Here is a 21217-nt window from a genome sequence, read left to right as displayed (position 1 = left end):
ACAGGGGGAAGGTTTTAGAGCTGGGGTGGGCAAACTTTTTGGCCCAAGGGCCACATCGGGGTTGTGAAACTGTATGGAGGGCCGGGTAGGGAAGGCTGTGCCTCCCCAAACAGCCTGGCTTCCGCCCCCTCCCACTTCCTGCCCCCTGACTGCCCCCCTCAAAACTCCCGACCCCTCCAATCCCCTCTGCTCCTTATCCCCCGACTGCCCCATCCTGGGACCCCCCCACCCCAACCATGCCCCCCCCGGGACCACACCGCCTATCCAACCCCCTCTGTTCCCTGTCCCCTGACCGCCCCGACCCCTATCCACATCCCTGCCCCCAGACAGGCCCCCTGGGACTCCCACCCCCATCCAACCCCCCCTGCTCCCTGTCCCCTGACTGCCCCGACCCCTATCCCCACACCCCTCTGCTCCAACAACAGGTCCCTCGGGACTCCCACGCCTATCCAACTGCCCCTGTTCCCCATTCCCTGACTACCCCCCGGGACTCCTTGCCCCTTATCCAACCCCTCCGCACCCTTACCATGCCACTCTGAGAGGCAGGAGCTCGCAGACGTGCAGCCTGGCCGGAGCCAGCCACACTGCCCAGAGCGCTGGCAGTGTAGCAAGGTGAGGCTGTGGGGGAGGGGGACAGCAGGGGAGGGGCCAGGGGCTAGCCTCCCCGGCAGGAAGCTCAAGGGCCAGGCAGGATGGTCCCGTGAGCCGGATATGGCCCGCGGGCCATAGTTTGCCCACCTCTGTTTTAGAGCCTGGACTCCAGCTTCAACCTGAACAACTATGCTGAAATTTTATCGCCCCCACACCCTCTGAGCCCCCAGGAACCCTTCAGCTGACTCAGGCTCTGAGACTCAGTGCCATGGTTTTTTTACTGCAGTATAGCCATACCCGTAGTCTCTATTCTAGTAGACGAATACGCTTTTGCATAGTTACAGTCAGCGATATCAGTTATATAATAACAATAGCCAGATTACTTTACCTATTCCTCCTTACTTAATGAACAATACAAAGTAGACTATATCTAGATTTGGATGACTTCCAGCGATCAGGTCTAATTGTACTGACATTCTATTGGTTAGTTCTGATTACCATTTTTTCCATCCCCTCTTAGAATATACTAGCATGTTCTGTAATGACAGTGAATCTTGATGAGTCATCAGCATTGTTCTCACAAAACTCTGCACTTGCTGCTTGAACCCTCCACTAAGCAGAAACAGAGTCTCAAAACTCAGTCGTCTATTCATTTATTTTAGATTTAGGCTGAATTTCACTTGAGTTTGGGGTTAGCATACAATTATCATTAGGCTTGCTTAGTAGCAAATGCTATAGTTAAGGCTGAAAAAACAGTTTATCTTGTGAACACACGGGTTGTAATTTTCCTTGTCTTGTTCATCACAAGGTGAGCTGGATTTTTGGGGGGCAGGGGGTTGGACGGGGAGAGAAGGGGAGGAAAGATGGAGTCAGCAATTTGAGTGAGAGAACATGGGGGAAAGTGATTCTGCTCTCCAAATTGAAGATAGTGACTATCTTTTTCACCTCCCGTTTTTTTCCTTATCAGTGTAATAGCAACATTGATGTAGCTGGAAGCCTGGGATCCAACTTTGCTCCAGCACTGCAATAATGAACTGTGTATGTAAATCCACATAGGAACCAATTTTGTCTTCACTTCCATGGGAGCAGCTCAACAGGACTTTGATGGGAGGTTCATGTAACTAGGAACAGAACCAAGCTCCTTCTGCATATGGAATATTACAGAATATAGGTAAATATGCTCTGCCACCCCAGCCATGCTGGAAGACTGATAATTAGTGCCTAACCTTGTTTTGAGAAGCAAATTTGTTTATTCAGGAATATTAATCAAGCGTTTTTTTTAGCAAAAACCTCAAGTGTGTGTTTTCTCAACAAGGTCTTTCAGCTGAGTCTTGAAGAATAGCTCTGCTTTAATTCCATGTTAGGCCATATTGCTCAAGACAGATTACATCTCCTATGTCTTCTCATGACAGACCTGTTATAAAACTGTTTCTTTATGAGTAATCTCCCAAGATTGTGATCTATGGAAAGCCTCATCCATTTAGGAGGGGGGAAGGCTCAAAATTTTGGCCTTCCCAGATGGCAATTTAATAGTCCCACTTGCTGGCCTTCTGTGCTTGCTTTTCATCAGCTGCTCCACTGTAGGCCACACCAAGAAAACTATGTCACACACAAGAAACCTGCAAGGGATTCCATGGAAATGCTTTGCCTCTGTGCAACTGTTAGTCCCACTTTTCCCTTGAGAATCTTTACTGGTAATGCTTATTGCCGCAGAGATCATGCCTAGAGAAACTTTGAAGACATTCCTGTGAATCCTGCATTTCAATTGCAATCTTTCCTAGCAGGGCCTCAAAGCTCATCTTTAGCAACAACAATAAAGTTTTTTGCTGTTTCTTATCAAGCTCTTTAAAAAAGAATTCTTTCAAGTGTGATGACTAGAATTGTGCATAGTGCTCATGTTTGATCATATTAAAGAATTTCTGTATTAAAATCACAAATGAGTTTGATTCCCCATAGTTTAAATTCCAGGGTATTACTAATTAAGAGGTCTCTTGGTTTTTGGTACTGTTTCTCTCCCTCTACGTGTGAAACTTGCAAGCTGCTAATTGCATTAGTACAATCTAAGACAGAGTCTGTTCTCAAAGCAATTCTTTGTAATAACAACTACTCACACAGAGAGAGACTCAAAGCAATACTCTGTAACAACAGAAACAGCACCCAGAGACTCCCCGCCCTTTTGTTGTATTCATCTTGCTTTGTTAACAATTGTGATTAAAATAGAGATAGAGGATGTGTGTGGATAATAACTGAATGATCAGGGAGGTGCCAGCCTAAGAATCCAGTGTCCATCGGCTGAAGAAGGCATCAAGTGGAAATAACCAGAGGACCCCCGGAGGGCAGACTGGAATACACCCAACAGCCTCAAGAATGGGAGAACCAAAGAACAAGATAACATCTGGCAGCAGGGAGCCGTCAGGAATGTGCTATCTGCTGATTGATTCAGCAACAGCATGATGAAGCAATTCCCATAGACTGGCATAGGAAGAAATCCCTATAAAAATGGACTCTAGAAAGTGAGAACTTTGGGGTCTGATTCTGCAAACCAACTTCCAGGAGCATCAGATTAGCATCTGACAAGGCCCTGCTCCCTCCTCATATCCAGGCCACCTGGCCAGTGGCTTGGCATGAGCAACTCTAAGGCTGGTAACTATGGTAACAACTTTGCAGAACCTGTGTGTGTGTGTTTGTATGAATGAATGTGTGAATAAATATGAGATTGAATGGAATGTTATAGCTATAACTAACTGCTTACTATGATTCTCTCTGTATTCACAATAAATGTGGTATTTTGCCTTTTCCCCTTTAATAAGATCCTGCTGGTTTTTATTTTATTGGTATAACACTCACACAGCATAACCACCTCTTAGTTTCTTTGCGGGGGGTCTCGCAGTCTGCGCTACCCAGATTTTCAAATTTTATGACAAGAAAACTAGGCTAATCACAGTTAACTTCAGGCCGGAGCAAGCACTCTGTTCCTCCATGGTTCTAGTCAGTGTCCCTTTCACAGCTGTGCCACTTGCGGCCCTGGCACCTACAGCTGCAGCTGCACTGAAAGAAAGTTCTGAGATCTTAGTGGTGGTTCTGCATGTCTGTCTCAGGAAGAAAGGCTGAAGTTAAGCAGCCATGAACTGCTTCTTTGAACAAAGATGCAGGAAGGGAGGGTGGCTGCAAAATTGGGGGTGGGAGGTGTTAAAAAAAGAAAAAGGCACCTTTTCCCACCCCCTACTAGTCCTACCCACCCAGTGCTGTCAAAACCTTGCCCTCCCACTCATCTCTGACAAAGACATATGAAAATGCTCCTTAAGAAAGTACCAAGAAAGGCCCCAAACCAGTTCTTTTCAGTTTAGTCCTATGCTAACTGCATATGCAAATCTTTGTCTCAGTTTTATTTCCAGAGCTGAGCTGTCACCAGAGGGCACCAGATAATTTCTTTCCAGCTACGTTTGACCAGTGAGTACTAGACAAGATGCTGCATTCTATGGACCAGTGTGTCTCTAACACCACTGCATCCATTCCCCAATGCTCAGACTAAAGCCTGGGGCATGTGACAGTAGCACTTTTAACCTGAAGATTGTTCTGGTGCCATGTTTAGCTTGGTAACTTTCTGGCTTGTGGTGTTGTCTCGGGGGCAAACAAATGGAAGAAAGAGAATTGAAAATGTAGTATGCGTGGAGGAGCAAGTCAGAGCTGCAAGGGAACAACCTGGAAGGGCCGAGTATGGCCATAAGAGGTGAGACTCTGGCAGGTCCCTCTTGCTAGGGAGCCTTTGTCTCTCATGGTTGGTGCTTCGCTCACTGGGGGCCTTTTCTTCTTTGTTAGTCCACTCATAAAAAATGGGTTTTTAAAACATTTATTGAGGCTGTTGTGATTAGTGATTGTACATAATTACTGGGTGTCATTGGATTTACTAGCTGGATCACAGCAGTTCTTAATATACCCCACTAAAGGGGGTTGTGGGGTGGTGTGTGTGTGTTTTTTTTAACCTTTAGTGCTGCCAGAAAACACTTCCATGGAAGCTTGTCAGGAACTCAGTCATCCTGGGACTTCGTCTTTACCCCACATTCTGTTCTATCACATTGTTTTATTCATGGAGATGGTTATGATGCACATTTGCTTGTTGGTCACAGGTGTGCCTCAGGGCATGGCTGTCAGGCCGTGAGATGTTTACAAACACAACATACACTTTAAGTGGCATTTCTTTTGCAAGAGTCCTTTTGCAGTGATAATGCAATTACAAGTAATATCACATGCTGCTGGACAATGCCACACCCGTTACAATTCTGTGCTGGAAAGGAATACCAGCTAATAGCTGCCAGAATTCACCAATAGGCTACATATGTATTTTTGCATGGCAGACACCTATTTTGCCATTTCATTAGTATCACGTGCACTGCAGTGGCTTTCAGCACCTACACGAGGAACACCTACTTGCAGGTTTATATTTCATGATGGACATGATTGACATTTCAGCATAGGGGGCTACAAATGCCAATAGCAAGAGCAGTGTCTGGTGACAAATAATAGTGCATTGTTGAAGCTGTGAGATGAAGACTTTACAGGAAATCCCCATCATATTATCACAGTCTTCTCCCAGTGGAGCACTTTTGGTTCCAGTTTGATTCCACATTTTGGGCTATATTCTCTCCTCTTGCAGTCTATGGAAAAAGTGCTTTGAAATCTCTGCAAGTTAAAATTCGTCAAGTTTCAGAGCTATGCTATTCTATTCAAGTTCTTATTGCATGCCCATCACCATGGTATCCAAGCCCTTTCTCCATTCAGGGCTAGGGGCTTGTGCTCATGTTGTATGAATAGAGGGTCCATCCACATAGATCTCATGCGGACAAGCTCAACTATGTTGCCATTGGCTTCCCAACTGCAACTGACATCTCTCCCCGAGCAGGGAAGAAGCCATGAGTGGGGAACTAATGCTACACTCGATTCCCAGGAATTAAGGCATTGTAAAATAAGAACATTAGCCTGAGCTAACAGATGTGAATGACTGGAAACTGATGCTGTTGGCTCTTGGCTAACATGGCCATTTTAAAGGAAGCACAAGCATCTTTCTTTGGGTAATTGTTCCCTTCTAAATTCAGAAACAAAACTTCTGAAAAGACTCACCAATAAAGAACCATATAGATTGCCCGATAAATGACATTATGCTGATTATTGTATTTGACTTGGTACACCTGGAGTACTAAATACAAATGGAGAGATACAGCATTTGACCATCCCAGTGTACCAGCCTCATAAGACTGAGCTTGAAGTTAGCCTCAAGTCACCAGTCCTGTAGTCACTCTCAGGCAGGCAGAGCCTGTTATGTACTACTGCACCAGATATGGACTGGCTACAGAGCTTGCTTATACACACCAGATGTGTTCATGATAAGATATTTTAATGCTCTTCCAGGTACAGCTGAGGTTCCTTTAAATAGGACATTTTACATACATTGCCACCTACTGGTGGAACAGTATAATACAGCTTAGTATTCCATTACAGAGCCAATGAAACTCAGGTAACCCATTGTTTCATGTTCTCTGTGTATATAAATCTCCCCACTGTATTTTCCACTGGATGCATCCGATGAAGTGAGCTGTAGCTCATGAAAGCTTATGCTCAAATAAATTGGATAGTCTCCAAGGTGCCACAGGTCCTCCTGTTCTTTTTGCGAATACAGACTAACACGGCTTCTACTCTGAAACCTGTCATTATGCAAATCAGAGACCAAACCGTAATCTGAGTTATTAAATATATTTGTGCATTTCCCATTTAATAAATGTTTCACATTAAATGATTCCAAACACCTCCCTTCAGCATCCTAGTCAATCATTCACAGGGCAACCAATTTTTTCTGAAAGGATTAATCATGATTCAGAAAGCTATAAAAAGCAAGGGACTTATGAATTAACTGATAGTGATGGTTTTGTTCGGCTGTTAGCTGTCAGCGTTTTTACGCCCCCATTGTACTGTGCCATTCATATGTATTTAAATATTTTCAGCCACTGTATAATGACTGTAGGGTATAAGCTGTCATTGCTTCTCAGTTCTTCTGTGCTCCCATGTTCTCCAATTCTCTCACTACTCTTTCTTTCTGCCCCTCACTTCTTTGATTCTCCTTGCATTTTATTCTTGTCTCAGTTCTATCCATGTCTGAACTAAAATCTGCCCATCCCCTTCGTTGTCTTAATTTTACCTTTCACTTTGCCGCTGTCTTCACTGATCAGCCCCCAATCGTTATTGAATTTACATTAGAAATATGGGTGCGATTTCCTTAAGAGGTAACTTGAGGTGAACCACACCACAGAAGTGCCAGTTGTGACATATGCCATAAGGAACTGGAACTAGGCATCAAGAAGCATGGATACTATGTTCCCTTGGAAATCCAAAGTCAACTGGGCCACCTGTTTCTTATCTGTGTCCTGTAGGATTGATACATTCCACATGACTTTGAGACCCCCTAAGGTCAAATGCAGCTCTGATTAGAAAAGGAAATGCAAGTGTGAATCTTGTCTTAGTCTCTGGTGGAGAGTAGCTCACATCACATAATTATCGCACAATTGGGCCCATTAGGAGCTTCTGCTCAGGATGAACTAGTTATTTTTAGATACCATCTACAGTTTCATGTTGGATATTCATTAGTCCAACTCAGATTTATATTATTAAGGGCATTAAACATTTGAGCTGTGCAGTTACCCATCACTTTACAGATCACAGATAAGACACATTCCTTGCCCCCAAGACAAGAACTATCAGGCATAGGACAGCTGTTAACCTTTAATGGAAAGATACATGTAATATAGTTACATCAACAGGTGCTAGAGTAAAGGATGATATCACATTCCATAGTAGCATAGTGGAGCAGATGGATGCGGCAGCTGTTTCCAGCTACCTTTTATGTCATCATTTTATAACTACTTGTGCAATGCATTATTAAGGCCCCTCTTTTTTTATTAATGCAAGTCACAGTAAATGGATTCTATCCTATTTGACATCTCTGTGAACAGCTTACCAGGCTACAGTGCTTTTAAGTCCTTGAAGTACTTTACATTCCTCTGGTGTAGAGTTAGAGTACATAAGTAGTATTTGCTGTAGACAAAGGGCACAGAATCAGGGTTCCAGGAACACAGTCTTATGAAAAAAGATGTAGTTAAGATTCAGAAAGGGACTTGAGAAAGCACGTCCAACAAGCCAATTGTTTGGGGGATCCTCCAATCCTTCGGTCTTCCTTCACCCCATGGTCAGCATGTCTATGTTAAGTTCTAACTACTTTTTTAAAATTATCACTGTCAAAGCACCTTTCCAAAATAGTTACTTAAGCCTCACAACACCCCTGTGAGATGGAGAGGAAGACAAATTGTTTACTCAGCTGTTAATGAGGGAAAACATTATGTGATTTGCCAGTGAGAGAATCTGGTTTAAGTCTCAGGAGCTCCTGGCTCACAGGACTGTGTTCAGATCACTAGTCCAAATCACCAACAGCACTTCTGTTATAGTTGGTGACACAATGTGTTAATGCATTATCCAATCACCCTGGGATCAAATCCTGATTTCATTCACAAATGGGGTAAACTCGTAGTTCCTATTGTGAATGTTTACCCACGTCATAAAGTAACCCCCAAGTTTTCCAAAACTGGTAGTCTTTGACCAAGAGTCTCAGGATTAGAATGCAGGAGTGTTGCAGATCATGGATTAGCACAGGGGTAATTTAAGGAAATTTGTATACTGCTTGTTCATAATAGGATTAAAGCCAAGCAGGCTATAAGGGCTTCGTTTTCATGAGCACTGAATTCAGACAGCATTACAGATCTTCAGGTTCATTAGGTTGGCTGAGCTATCGTCATTGGAAGGTACGGCTTCATTTTATCTTTAAATATTGGATCTAACTAATGGGTAGCGAAGGCAGAGCTTTAAGGATGGTCCTTTGCCGCGGCAGCACTTTAATGTTGCTGCCCCGTCTCCCCCCTCCTCCCATGTCGGCGGCCCTGCCGGTATGGACCCTACTGTATGAGAGCAACATATGCCACAGCACAGTTGTATGAGTGCAGTAACTGATTTTACAAGATACAGGATGATATCCACTTCACCCACATATCAGAGTGCAGGATATATGGCCTGGAAGCACAGGGAAGTCTAAGTTCACAAGCATGCGTTTAGAACAATTTCAGTATTAGTCTTAACAACATGTGGTAGAAAAGGCCAGATTTTCAAATGTAGGCCTGGAACATACAAGCTCATTGATTTGTTTTCAGCAAATGATGAAAAATATTCTGTTAATGTGAAATTCAGATCCTGGGCAGAGGGGCACTCCCAGGCCAATGCACGACTTACACTGTGTTGTGAGGGCTTAAGTGGTACATAGATCTTAGGGTGGTGGTCCTCTCTGGAAATGAAATTCATTGAGTGACATTGTAGTGAAGCACGAATAGTGGTGAGTTAGGAGGTGGTGTGGGGACAAATAATTAGTGTGCCTCTGGGATGCACGTTGGATGCGGCATGGGTGGGTGCAACCAGGATATATATCACCTAATACCTACTCATAGCTATTAATAACCTGGACCATAATTCTGTATATTAAGGTTTCTTTTGTTAAATGTTGGCCACTTAATCCAAGGGAATCTCTTTCCACAGAACGCTTCTTTACTTTATTCCAAGTGGAGTTAATGCTCAGCAAATTCTAAAATCCTCCAGAGAAGAAATAATAAAAAAAATTGTACGGAACAAAAATGCAGCCAAAAGCTTTAAATTCATTTATTTATTTTCTCTTGTATAAGATCAAAGAAATAAAAACCAGAACCAAACTCTGGGTACAATAGTTTGATCTGATTGATTCTGATGCATACCCTCTGTATGTAAAATAACCTAAATTAAAAACAACTGCTCACACATCATAACATACAATTAAAAAGTAAATAAAAAAGTTAAAGTACTAGCACATACATGGATGCAGTGTATTAAGAAACAGTTTGTTTCATCACCCATTTTCAAAAGACATTTTAAACCCTCCCAGCCCCCCCAAAACACCCCAGCATTTGTTTTCATCGTCAACCCATCCTCCCCAAAAAGTTACATAGAATCATAGAATATCAGGGTTGGAAGGGACCTCAGGAGATCATCTAGTCCAACCCCCTGCTCAAAGCAGGACCAATCCCCAATTTTTGCCCCAGATCCCTAAATGGCCCCCTCAAGGATTGAACTCACAACCCTGGGTTTAGCAGGCCAATGCTCAAACCACTGAACTATCCCTCCCCATTCTAATAGTGTTATCAGAATACAAGTTGTAATTAACATCCTATTACTCCGTATCCGCAACGTTTATGTATGTCACACTCAGTGATGGTCAACAGTACAACTGTCCCACTAACATATTTACTGTATTGAGACAAGTAGACAGTGTGAATTCAGTAAAATAAATGTAATTTCACAAACTGAAATAATAGTGAAATATTGTAAAAAATTAAATTGTTTCAATAGAATTACAAATACATATGCTTTTTGAATACTTATACTTCTGTCACAGCCTGTTTTTAAAGTCAGAAAACTCCTTGAAAGGAGGACTTCACAACAAACTGGATAGTATGAGGGTTGGGGAGAGTGTCTGTGCATGTGATCCAGCACATACTCTCTGTAGAAACAAGAACATGTTATGGTGTAGAAAATTACTTTATCTTCACCATCATTTGGTTCAGAATGAAAAAAGGTTTGACCTAACTTACGGGCAGTTGCTTTACAGTAGCAATAATGTTTTACATAGCACCTTTCCATTCAACTCTGCTGCTGTTTTATTATCACAGGAATATGAAAACAATTACAAAATTTAATGTTTCTGGGCTTTATTCTCTTCACTCACCCCTCCCAACCTACACCAGTATGTGGAGAAGCAGGCACCAGCTTTAGAATTCTGATCTTTGTTTTTTATGAACAAAAAAAACAATTAAAAACATTGACTTACTAGTAAATGCTTATACTAATTTTGCTAAACTTTAATTATAATATTGACTAAATCATGGCAGGGTGCAGATCCCCTGGTGTAAATTGTACTAACAAGCCAGTGACTTCAATGGAGCTTGACTGATCATACAGCAGCTGAGGATTTGGCCTTAAAAAGTTTTACAATCAAAATCAGATACCATAAATCCCAAATTCTCTGACTATATAAGCCATTTGAGTAACTAAAAGAACAAAACCGTAGGACCATCTGATTTTCATTTAAGTTTATAACCTGATACACTTTAAAAAAAAGATTCAAGATTCAAGATAATACAGTAATAACGTTCAGCCCCATTCGGTCCTTTGTTTGTTCAGAAAGATAATTTCTAATATCTTCAGGCTTAGTTCTAGCATAAGTGGAAAGAAAAAAAAAAGTAAAACAATGCCCATTCAGCAATATTCTGTGCAGACGCAACTCTGCCTCCTCATCCCGTGTTATATTAAAATATATATAAAAAGAACTAGTCTTCTCTGTATAATAGAACTTCATTGGGTAGCTCTCTCCCCTCTCCTGCTTAAAAGACAAGACAGCCAAGCAGCTCTTCTCTCACAAGGAAGTTTCTTGTATTGGGTTCATGGTATGGTATTGTTTAAGTGAACACGGCTGGTTCTTCTTACATGTGTGTCCCTATCTGTAGCCATCCGTCCCTCTCAGGTACTGTTATTGTTTTCTGTCACATAATCATTCACCGTTCCAATCTAGTCCATATTTCTGCCACTTCATCTCTAACCCTTTCACCTGCCTCTTTTCCAACAAGATAGAAAAAATCCTTTAGTGTCCAATATTCTGGTGCATAGATAGGATCTTAGGGATTAGACCTGACAAACAGACATTTACACTGAGTGCTACATCTCTTGCTTTCCCCACATAAACTGGATCAAGCTCAGAGACTTGTATTAATGCCTTTCATAAACAGATACATTTTTTTTCAAAATAAAAAGCTTAAATTCATAGATTATAAATAATAATAGCTCAAAATACTTAAGAATTTCAGGACTTCATTTGCATTTCAGGGAAACTTTGCATGCTTTCTGTCCTTGATGCTTTCTCAGCCCCAAACATTTGAAAAAGAAACCTTTATAGGATATACAGTAGATATGAATATACAGGATAGTATGCCATGTGTCTTGTATACCAACTCTAGCAAGCAACAAGGATTAGGATTTTAGCAACTTTACCAGACATACAGGCACCTGTCTGGTTATCACGGATCTGATAAAAGTGACCATCTGATTACAAGTATTCAGCTACCTGTACAGTTTCATTGATACTGTCAGTTAAAAACCATTACTACTGAAAACAGGAAGAACAAGGCTTTTTTTTTTTTTTTAACCGCATATGGTATTGTCAAGTTGTGCTAGTCTTTTCTGTCCTGATTTTTAAGTGTATTTTTGCCGTTGTCAAAAATAGTTGCCACAGATTTATTTTAAAAAATGCGTTCATGTATTTAGTTAAAAAATTGTAGTGCTTAATAAAATAAACATCAAAATCTAAGATGTATTTTTAAAAAATGACATGTTTATGACTTTTTTAAAGGTGGTAGTACCAGTCTGGTTATTTTACAATATTATTGTAGTGTAAAACTGTTACTGAACCACTCTGCTACTTTCAAATTGGAAGTATTTATCTGGAAGCTATACAGTAATATACTGAAAAATAAACTGCAATAGTACGGTCTGTGCCTTTGCAAATGTATAATAAGGATTAGTATGGTGGCTATGGAATCAGAATTATTCTATATTCCATACTGCACAATCTTACTAATAATACAATGATTTTAAAGCTCAAAGCTCAAGTTAAATAGATAAAAAAGCATTTGGTACTATTGTCATAAATATAATGATAAAACTGCACTTGTGGTCCGATTCTGTGCAGGTATTTTTTTTAACCAAGCTGCCTACGTGTGGTCAGCATTTTTGGTTCATTAAGAGTCGTAATTTTAACTGAGAGCCCATGAGTTTAGTCATGGACACAGATCTCTATCCCATACTCTGCCCATTTGTGATTCCCATCCCCCCAAAAAGAAACACTTCTATATGATCTGTAAAGGAAACACAGGTTACAGATGTGTAGAAGCAGTTCTTGAAAAACAGAAAGAAATATATATTTTATATTTAAATTACTGTCAATCAAATTCAGGCACAGGTTAAAATGACCATAAAGGTGATACAGCAAGTCATTAAGGCAGCAAGTATATATCTGAAGATTTTCAGATGCTCTACCTCTATTTCAAGAGGGAAAGGAAATGTTGGCTTGTATTAAGGGCTGAATCAGCATCGAGTGATTATTGATTACAGCCAGGTGAGGAACGGCTCACTCTTGTTGAGTACGGACTCCACGTCATTGAGGATAGGGATCAGGTCTTCAGACTCTAAAGTCCCAAGATCTACATTTGTTCCTGGAAGACAGTCGAGGAAATCAGGGAAACGTGTCTGTTGTGAACTTACGTTCATGGGAGTCTGTGCCACAGTTTCGCCTGTAAAAGAAAGAAGAATCATAGAGGCGCTGGCTCCCTTCTAAAAATGATTCTAAAAAAAAGCACACGCTGAAAATTGTAGGCACACTTCCCCCCCACTTCCTGCAATCACCACATTACAGGTATCTTCTATAAACACTGCTGTCAAGCCTCCTTTGCTTACAGAAAAGCATATCCAGAGAAGGATTTCTCTTTTGTTGTGCTGTCAAAAGCACAAAAAAGTTCTTTTCAACAGTATTTGAATAATCAGCCTCTGTTCCCTCACTTAAGCAGTCAGTGAAATTCCTCCCTGTGCAGAGGGCTAATGGAGTCAAATCCCACTTAAGCACTGTGCTCTGGCTCTCTGCATAGGAGTGAATTTCATCCATAGCCCACAGTTCAAACTAAGGCTAATGACAGTTTTACAGGGACTTTCCTTTGCAATGTTATTACTCTATTTTTTGGCTCAATTAACAATAATGAACAGTAAAATCATTAAGGGCATGACCGTGTACTCACTGCACACCCAGAACTCCCACTGATTCCAAAGGTAGTCTTGAGTCCCATTGACTTCACTGACTTATTTCAGTAGCTGGAGAGAACTGGTGTGTTTCCTAATAATTTACTTTCATCTTTTAAACAATGTGAAGAGAGTAACAAAAAAAAAATTCAATATCTAAATGAACTATGCACATGTTTGGAAAGGAAATCCCAATGCAATGGCTCTTCTTAGGAGACTGTTCTCATGACACAATGAATTCCCACAGAACTAGACAACGCAGAAATTTGGAAGAGCTAAAACCAATTCACCTAGGATTAGATTCTGCCATGCTTACTCATGTGGGGTAGTACTTTATTTCCTGAAGAATTCCACTGACCTAGTGCAGTCAAGTATTAGGCCAAATGAGTAAAGGAAGAATCTGGTCCTGAAACACTGCAAATCAAATCTGGGCCAGATACATAGGAAATCCTTCCAAAACTCACTGGCTCACTTTTGGGCTATATCTTCAATTTTCTGTCAGGGGGATTCACACACAACTCTCCACACTGACAGATGAAAAACAGGGCCCCTTATTGTGCTCCCTTTTTCAAGTTGCCACTGAAGAACTTGACCCTACACATTCCTTGCATGCCCCAAATTCCCACTTAAATCAGTGATTGAGGTAGATCAAGATGCAGAACTGTGAGCTTGAATTGGGTGCTGTTTGTATTGGAGTCAGAATATTATGGCCCACATTGTGAATTACACCCATATATGAATAACAGCCCTGCAGCTAACCATACCAGTACTAAAGTAGAATCCTGAAATCACTAATACTGTTAACAGAAAAACTATAAGCAGAGTTCACTCTAACAACAACTACAATTTTTCATTTGCATGACCATGACCACAACCAAATACTGGGGGGAGGGAGAGCTCAGTGGTTTGAGCATTGGCCTGCTAAACCCAGGGTTGTGAGTTCAATCCTTGAGGGGGCCATTTAGGGATCTGGGGCAAAAATTGGGGATTGGTCCTGCTTTGAGCAGGGAGTTGGACTAGATGACCTCCTGAGGTCCCTTCCAACCCTGAGATTCTATGACCAGGGAAACAATAAGCAGGTGTTATTCTTCAATATAAATAGAGTTTTACTACATCAGATTCCACTGTAAGCAGTTGAGTGGTATATGCTTGCTGGAAGTTATTTATATTGTGATAGCTCTCATAGGCTTCAATCATGGATTAGGGCCCATTGTGCTAAGTACTGTAGAAGTGCAGCACTGTACTATGTTATATTAACTTTTCAACAGTCCTACATACATTGAGGTCTTTCAAAGCCACCGAGAAGATCTGGTTGACAATTTTAAACTCTCACCCTTAGCATCCAATTCGTCATTCCTTGCATACCTCTGCCTTGGTCTACACTAGGAGTTGAGGTCAAATTTAGCAGCGTTAAATCGATTTAACCCTGCACCCGTCCACACGACGAAGCCCTTTTTTTCAACTTAAAGGGCTCTTAAAATCGATTTCCTTACTCCACCCCTGACAAGGGGATTAGCGCTGAAATTGGCCTTGCCGGGTCGAATTTGGGTACTGTGGACACAATTAGACGGTATTGGCCTCCGGGAGCTATCCCAGAGTGCTCCATTGTGACCGCTCTGGACAGCACTCTCAACTCAGATGGACTGGCCAGGTAGACAGGAAAAGGCCCATGAACTTTTGAATTTCAATTTCCTGTTTGGCCAGCGTGGCAAGCTGCAGGTGAGTGCAGAGCTCATCAGCAGAGGTGACCATGATGGAGTCCCAGAATCGCAAAAGAGCTGCAGCATGGACCGAATGGGAGGTACGGGATCTGATCGCTGTATGGGGAGAGGAATCTGTGCTATCAGAACTCTGTTCCAGTTTTCGAAATGCCAAAACATTTGTCAAAATCTCCCAAGGCATGAAGGACAGAGGCCATAACAGGGACCCGAAGCAGTGCCGTGTGAAACTTAAGGAGCTGAGGCAAGCCTACCAGAAAACCAGAGAAGCAAACGGCCGCTCCGGCTCAGAGCCCAAAACATGCCGCTTCTATGATGAGCTGCATGCCGTTTTAGGGGGTTCAGCCACCACTACCCCAGCCGTGTTGTTTGACTCCTTCAATGGAGATGGAGGCAACACGGAAGCAGGTTTTGGGGACGAGGAAGATGATGATGATGAGGTTGTAGATAGCTCACAGCAAGCAAGCGGAGAAACCGGTTTTCCCGACAGCCAGGAACTGTTTCTCACCCTGGACCTGAAGCCAGTACCCCCCGAACCCACCCAAGGCTGCCTCCCGGACCCGCCAGGCGGAGAAGGGACCTCTGGTGAGCGTACCTTTTAAAATACTATACATGGTTTAAAAGCAAACATGTTTAATGATTAATTTGCCCTGGCATTCGCAGCTCTCCTGGATATAATCCCAAAATCTTTGCAAAAGGTTTCTGGGGAGGGCAGCCTTATTCTGTCCACCATGGTAGGACACTTTACCACTCCAGGCCAGTAGCACGTACTCAGGAATCACTGTAGAACAAAGCATTGCAGTGTATGTTTGCTGACATTCAAACAACATCATTCTTTATCTCTCTGTGTTATCCTCAGGAGAGTGATATCATTCATGGTCACCTGGTTGAAATAGGGTGCTTTTCTTAAGGGGACATTCAGAGGTGCCCCTTCCTGCTGGGCTGTTTGCCTGTAGCTGAACAGAAATGTTCCCCGCTGTTAGCCACGGGGAGGGGGGAGGGATGAGGGGCTAGCCACGCGGTGAGGGGAGACAAAATGCGACCTTGGAACGAAAGCACACGTGCTATGTATGTAATGTTAACAGCAAGGTTTACCGTGAAAGAGTGTACTCATTGTTCTATAAAATGTCTCTTTTTAAATACCACTGTCCTTTTTTTTTTTTCCTCCACCAGCTGCATGTGTTTCAAGGATCACAGGATCTTCTCCTTCCCAGAGGCTAGCGGGGATTAGAAGGCGAAAAAAACGCACTCACGATGAAATGTTCTCTGAGCTCATGCTGTCCTCCCACACTTACAGAGCACAGACGAATGCGTGGAGGCAGACAATGTCAGAGTGCAGGAAAGCACAAAATGACCGGGAGGAGAGGTGGTGGGCTGAGGAGAGTAAGTGGCGGGCTGAAGAGAGGGCTGAAGCTGAAAGGTGGTGGCAGTGTGATGAGAGGAGGCAGGATTCAATGCTGAGGCTGCTGGAGGATCAAACTAATATGCTCCAGCATATGGCTGAGCTGCAGAAAAGGCAGCTGGAGCACAGACCGCCACTAAAGCCCCTGTGTAACCAACCACCCTCCTCCCCAAGTTCCATAGCCTCCTCACCCAGACGCCCAAGAACGCGGTGGGGGGACCTCCGGCCACCCAGCCACTCCACCCCAGAGGATTGCCCAAGCAACAGAAGGCTGGCATTCAATAAGTTTTAAAGTTTTAAACTTTTCAAGTGCTGTGTGTCCTTGTCCTTCCCTCCTCCACCACCCCTCCTGGTGCTTCTCTCCTCCATCACCCCTCCTGGGCTACCTTGGTAGTTATCCCTCTATTTGTGTGATGAATTCATAGATTCATAGATATTTAGGTCAGAAGGGACCATTATGATCATCTAGTCTGACCTCCTGCACAACGCAGGCCACAGAATTTCACCCACCACTCCTGCGAAAAACCTCTCACTTATGTCTGAGCTATTGAAGTCCTCAAATCGTGGTTTAAAGACTTCAAGGAGCAGAGAATCCTCCAGCAAATGACCCGTGCCCCATGCTACAGAGGAAGGTGAAAAACCTCCAGGGCCTCTTCCAATCTGCCCTGGAGGAAAATTCCTTCCCAACCCCAAATACGGCGATCAGCTAAACCCTGAGCATATGGGCAAGATTCACCAGCCAGATATTACAGAAAATTCTTTCCTGGGTAAATCAGATCCCACCCCATCTAATATCCCATCACAGGCCATTGGGCCTATTTACCATGAATATTTAATTACCAAAACCATGTTATCCCATCATACCATCTCCTCCATAAACTTATGGAGTTTAATCTTAAAGCCAGATAGATCTTTTGCCCCCACTGTTTCCCTTGGAAGGCTATTCCAAAACTTCACTCCTCTGATGGTTAGAAACCTTCATCTAATTTCAAGTCTAAACTTCCTGGTGGCCAGTTTATATCCATTTGTTCTTGTATCCACATTGGTACTGAACTTAAATAATTAATAAAGAATGCATGAATGTGAAGCAACAATGACTTTATTGCCTCTGCAAGCGGTGATCGAAGGGAGGAGGGGAGAGTGGTTAGCTTACAGGGAAGTAGAGTGAACCAAGGGGCGGGGAGTTTCATCAAGGAGAAACAAACAGAACTTTCACACCGTAGCCTGGCCAGTCATGAAACTGGTTTTCAAAGCTTATCTGATGCGCACCACACCCTCCTGTGCTCTTCTAACCGCCCTGGTGTCTGGCTGTGCGTAATCAGAGGCCAGGCGATTTGCCTCAACCTCCTACCCCGCCATAAACATCTCCCCCTTACTCTCACAGATATTGTACTGCGCACAGCAAGCAGTAATAAGGATGGGAATATTGGTTTTGCTGAGGTCTAACCGAGTCAGTAAACTGCGCCAGCGTGCTTTTAAACATCCAAATGCACATTCTACCACCATTCTGCACTTGCTCAGCCTGTAGTTGAACAGCTCCTGACTACTGTCCAGGCTGCCTGTGTATGGCTTCATGAGCCATGGCATTAAGGGGTAGGCTGGGTCCCCAAGGATAACTATAGGCATTTCAACATCCCCAACAGTTATTTTCTGGTCTGGGAAGAAAGTCCCTTCCTGCAGCTTTTGAAACAGACCAGAGTTCCTGAAGATGCGAGCGTCATGTACCTTTCCCGGCCATCCCATGTTGATGTTGGTGAAACGTCCCTTGTGATCCACCAGTGCTTGCAGCACTATTGAAAGTACTCCTTGCGGTTTATGTACTTGCCGGCTTGGTGCTCCAGTGCCAAGATAGGGATATGGGTTCCGTCTATGGCCCCACCACAGTTAGGGAATCCTGTTGCATCAAAGCCATCCACTATGACCTGCACATTTCCCAGGGTCACTACCCTTGATATCAGCATATTAAAAGACAGTGCATTGCTGGTAGGACTGAATCGCCATGAAACGAAACTTAAAAGGGAAATGACTTGGCTGAATCACTCCCACGTTTGCCCAGGTGCCCCTGACCTCATCGAGGTCGGTTAAAAGAGCACCCTGGACTACGTCGACGACGGCTACCAGCCACACTGCACTGTCTGCTGCCAAAAGGCAATTAACTGCTGCTGTGAAGCAATGCAGTACCGCGTCTGCCAGCACCCAGGAGACACACGGTGACGGTTAGCTGAGCGGGCTCCATGCTTGCCGTGGTATGGCATCTGCACAGGTAACTCAAGAAAAAAGGTGCAAAACGACTATCTGCCCTTGCTTTCACGGAGGGAGGGAGGGAAGGAAAGGGGGCCTGACGATATGTACCCAGAACCACCCATGACAATGTTTTAGCCCCATCCGGCACTGGGATTTCTACCCAGAATTCAAATGGGCGGCGGAGGCTGCGGGAACTGTGGGATAGCTACCCACAGTGCAACACTCTGGAAGTCGATGGTCGCCTTGGTACTGTGGACACACTCCGCCGACTACATGCACTTCGAGCATTTGTGTGGGGACACACACAATCGACTGTATAAAAACACTTTCTACAAAACTGACTTCTATAAATTCGACCTAATTTCGTAGTGTAGACATACCCTCTGAGTGTATTGGGAAGGCAAGGAATGCAGGACTGGGCTCTCAATTGGTAGTTCATGCTCCAACTATATCTTAAAGCATCTTTTTATTAGTTAGGCTAATAAATAACTTTATCACGGAGGTTGTGGAAGCCAGCAAAGGCACTGAGCACCCTGCAGGCGGCTGGGAGCTGCAGGGTACCACTGCCACCCGGGGAGACCAGGAGCCACAGGGTACCACTGCTACCAAGGCAGTGGGCCCCCCCGAGCTCCAAGGTGGCGGGAGTACCCTGCAGCTACCAGCTATCACAGGTGGTGGGGGACCCTGCAGCTCCCAGCCACCACTGGCGACTGCGGGACCCCGCAGCTTCTCAGGCTAGGGGCGCTGGAGGGCTCCCAGCGGCTGTGGTCAAGGGGAGACTCCACAGCTCCTGGCTGCCCCCCGCAGCTGCGGGGGGGGTACCCTGGAGCTCTGAGCCCCCATGGGTGGTGGGGGCCCCTGGAGCTCTCAGCCAGGCCCCTGGAGCTGCCCAGCAGCTCCTCATTTTCTGATGGATATTTTTAGTAAACGTCAGGGACAGGTCACGGGCTTATGTGAATTTTTCTTTATTGCCCATGACGTTTACTAAAAATATCCGTGAAAAAATCTTAGCCTTATTTATTAGTACTGGGGGAAATCAAGGCCCCAGTGAAGTGAGCTGCAAAAGGTCTATTTATTTCAATTATGGATGTAAATAGCGGTTAAAAAAAGTAACCGTGTAACCGATAAACATTTTATTGGTTACACAGTTAAACATTTAACCGGGTAACTAGCGGTGCAGGGGGTGCTGCAGCACGCCCATGATTTACGTGGGACCCCACTGCTGGCCCCCATGCCCTGGGTCCCAGAGGCCAGCCCCACGCCTGGGACTCCGCTGCTGGCTGTGCGCCCGGGATCTCTCCTGGCTGCCACCCCTAGGGCGGCAGCGGAGTCCTGGGCTCCAGCCGGCAGCGGAGTTTAATCATTAACCATTAACCGAAACCGATAAGACTGATGCTTATCGGTTAACCAGTTAACCGGTTAATCTTTTACATCCCTAATTTTAATAGGAGGAGGCTTTCATGCATTATAATTTAAGGGTTCCAGTACAGACAATACTCTTCATAGGCCCCATCCTGTGAAGTGCTGAGCACCTTTAACAAATGCTGGCATAAATGTGAGCAAAGGGACTGAGCACCTTGCAGGAGGGGGCCCCATAGCCTGTCTATTCCTATATGTGGAAGGATGAGAGATTATTACTCATTTCACACAATTAGAAATTTGGTTATAAAACACAATTTATGAAATTTTAAGCAAAATAAGCACATTCCTTGTTCCTACCTGTGTCCATCTCATCTACATTGCTGAGGAAATCTTCAGGTGTTGTTGGTATACTGTAGCATCCTAAGCCTAGGCCACTGTCTGTGCTCTGTTCCCTGGAATGGTATGGCCCACTATGAATTGAAACATGAAGAAGCCTCAGTAAAGATATTCTTGTCAGAAATAATCCCTGAGGGTGGTGGTTGAGAAAAGGAGAACAATAGTCCAAACACTAGACTTAAATACTTTGTTAGATGGGCATCATGTGTGGTCATTTGCACGAGTCCACAATAACAGAGAACCAGGCCCAACCTAGCTATCTCAGAAACTGCCAGGTAGGCATTTTCAGAGCAGTGCATAGGATTTCTGCACTGTCTTCCCCATACCATTTTGTATATATTTAGTCAGGCCTCAATCTGGCCTCCAGCACTACAGAGACAATTTTGTTTCTGCAGCTGCACCCATTTGGAAATTTAAACACATGACTTGTGAATGTAGTCAGGCTTTTACATGGGTGTAACCGTAAACATGAAACTCAGCCTACAATTGGAGGCCATTTTTGTAAAGTTTAGAGCCAAATATCTAGTGGTTGCTGTAGAACCAG

At 43.7% G+C, this 21217-nt stretch overlaps 1 protein-coding gene across 2 annotated transcripts in view; it reads right to left on the bottom strand.

The window, feature by feature from the left end:
- Nucleotides 1–11007: 11007 nt before the first annotated feature.
- Nucleotides 11008–21217, bottom strand: part of WWTR1 (WW domain containing transcription regulator 1) — a 120218-nt gene continuing 110008 nt past the window's right edge. Inside the window, exons 5-6 of one of the 2 annotated variants that reach the window (XM_074963787.1) lie at nt 20635–20729; nt 11008–13052 (exon numbers count right to left, since the gene is read on the bottom strand). In XM_074963787.1, coding sequence (XP_074819888.1) covers nt 12868–13052; nt 20635–20729 — 280 coding nt within the window. In that variant the 3' untranslated portion in view covers nt 11008–12867. Of the gene's footprint in view, nt 13053–20634; nt 20748–21217 lie in introns of both variants that reach the window. The other variant, XM_074963786.1, reaches the window with a different exon arrangement.

The sequence above is a fragment of the Natator depressus genome, chromosome 9, assembly GCF_965152275.1.
Source record: "Natator depressus isolate rNatDep1 chromosome 9, rNatDep2.hap1, whole genome shotgun sequence".
NCBI lineage: Eukaryota > Metazoa > Chordata > Testudines > Cheloniidae > Natator > Natator depressus.
Note: the sequence above shows the minus strand (reverse complement) of the source record. Positions and strands in the feature narration are given on the sequence as shown.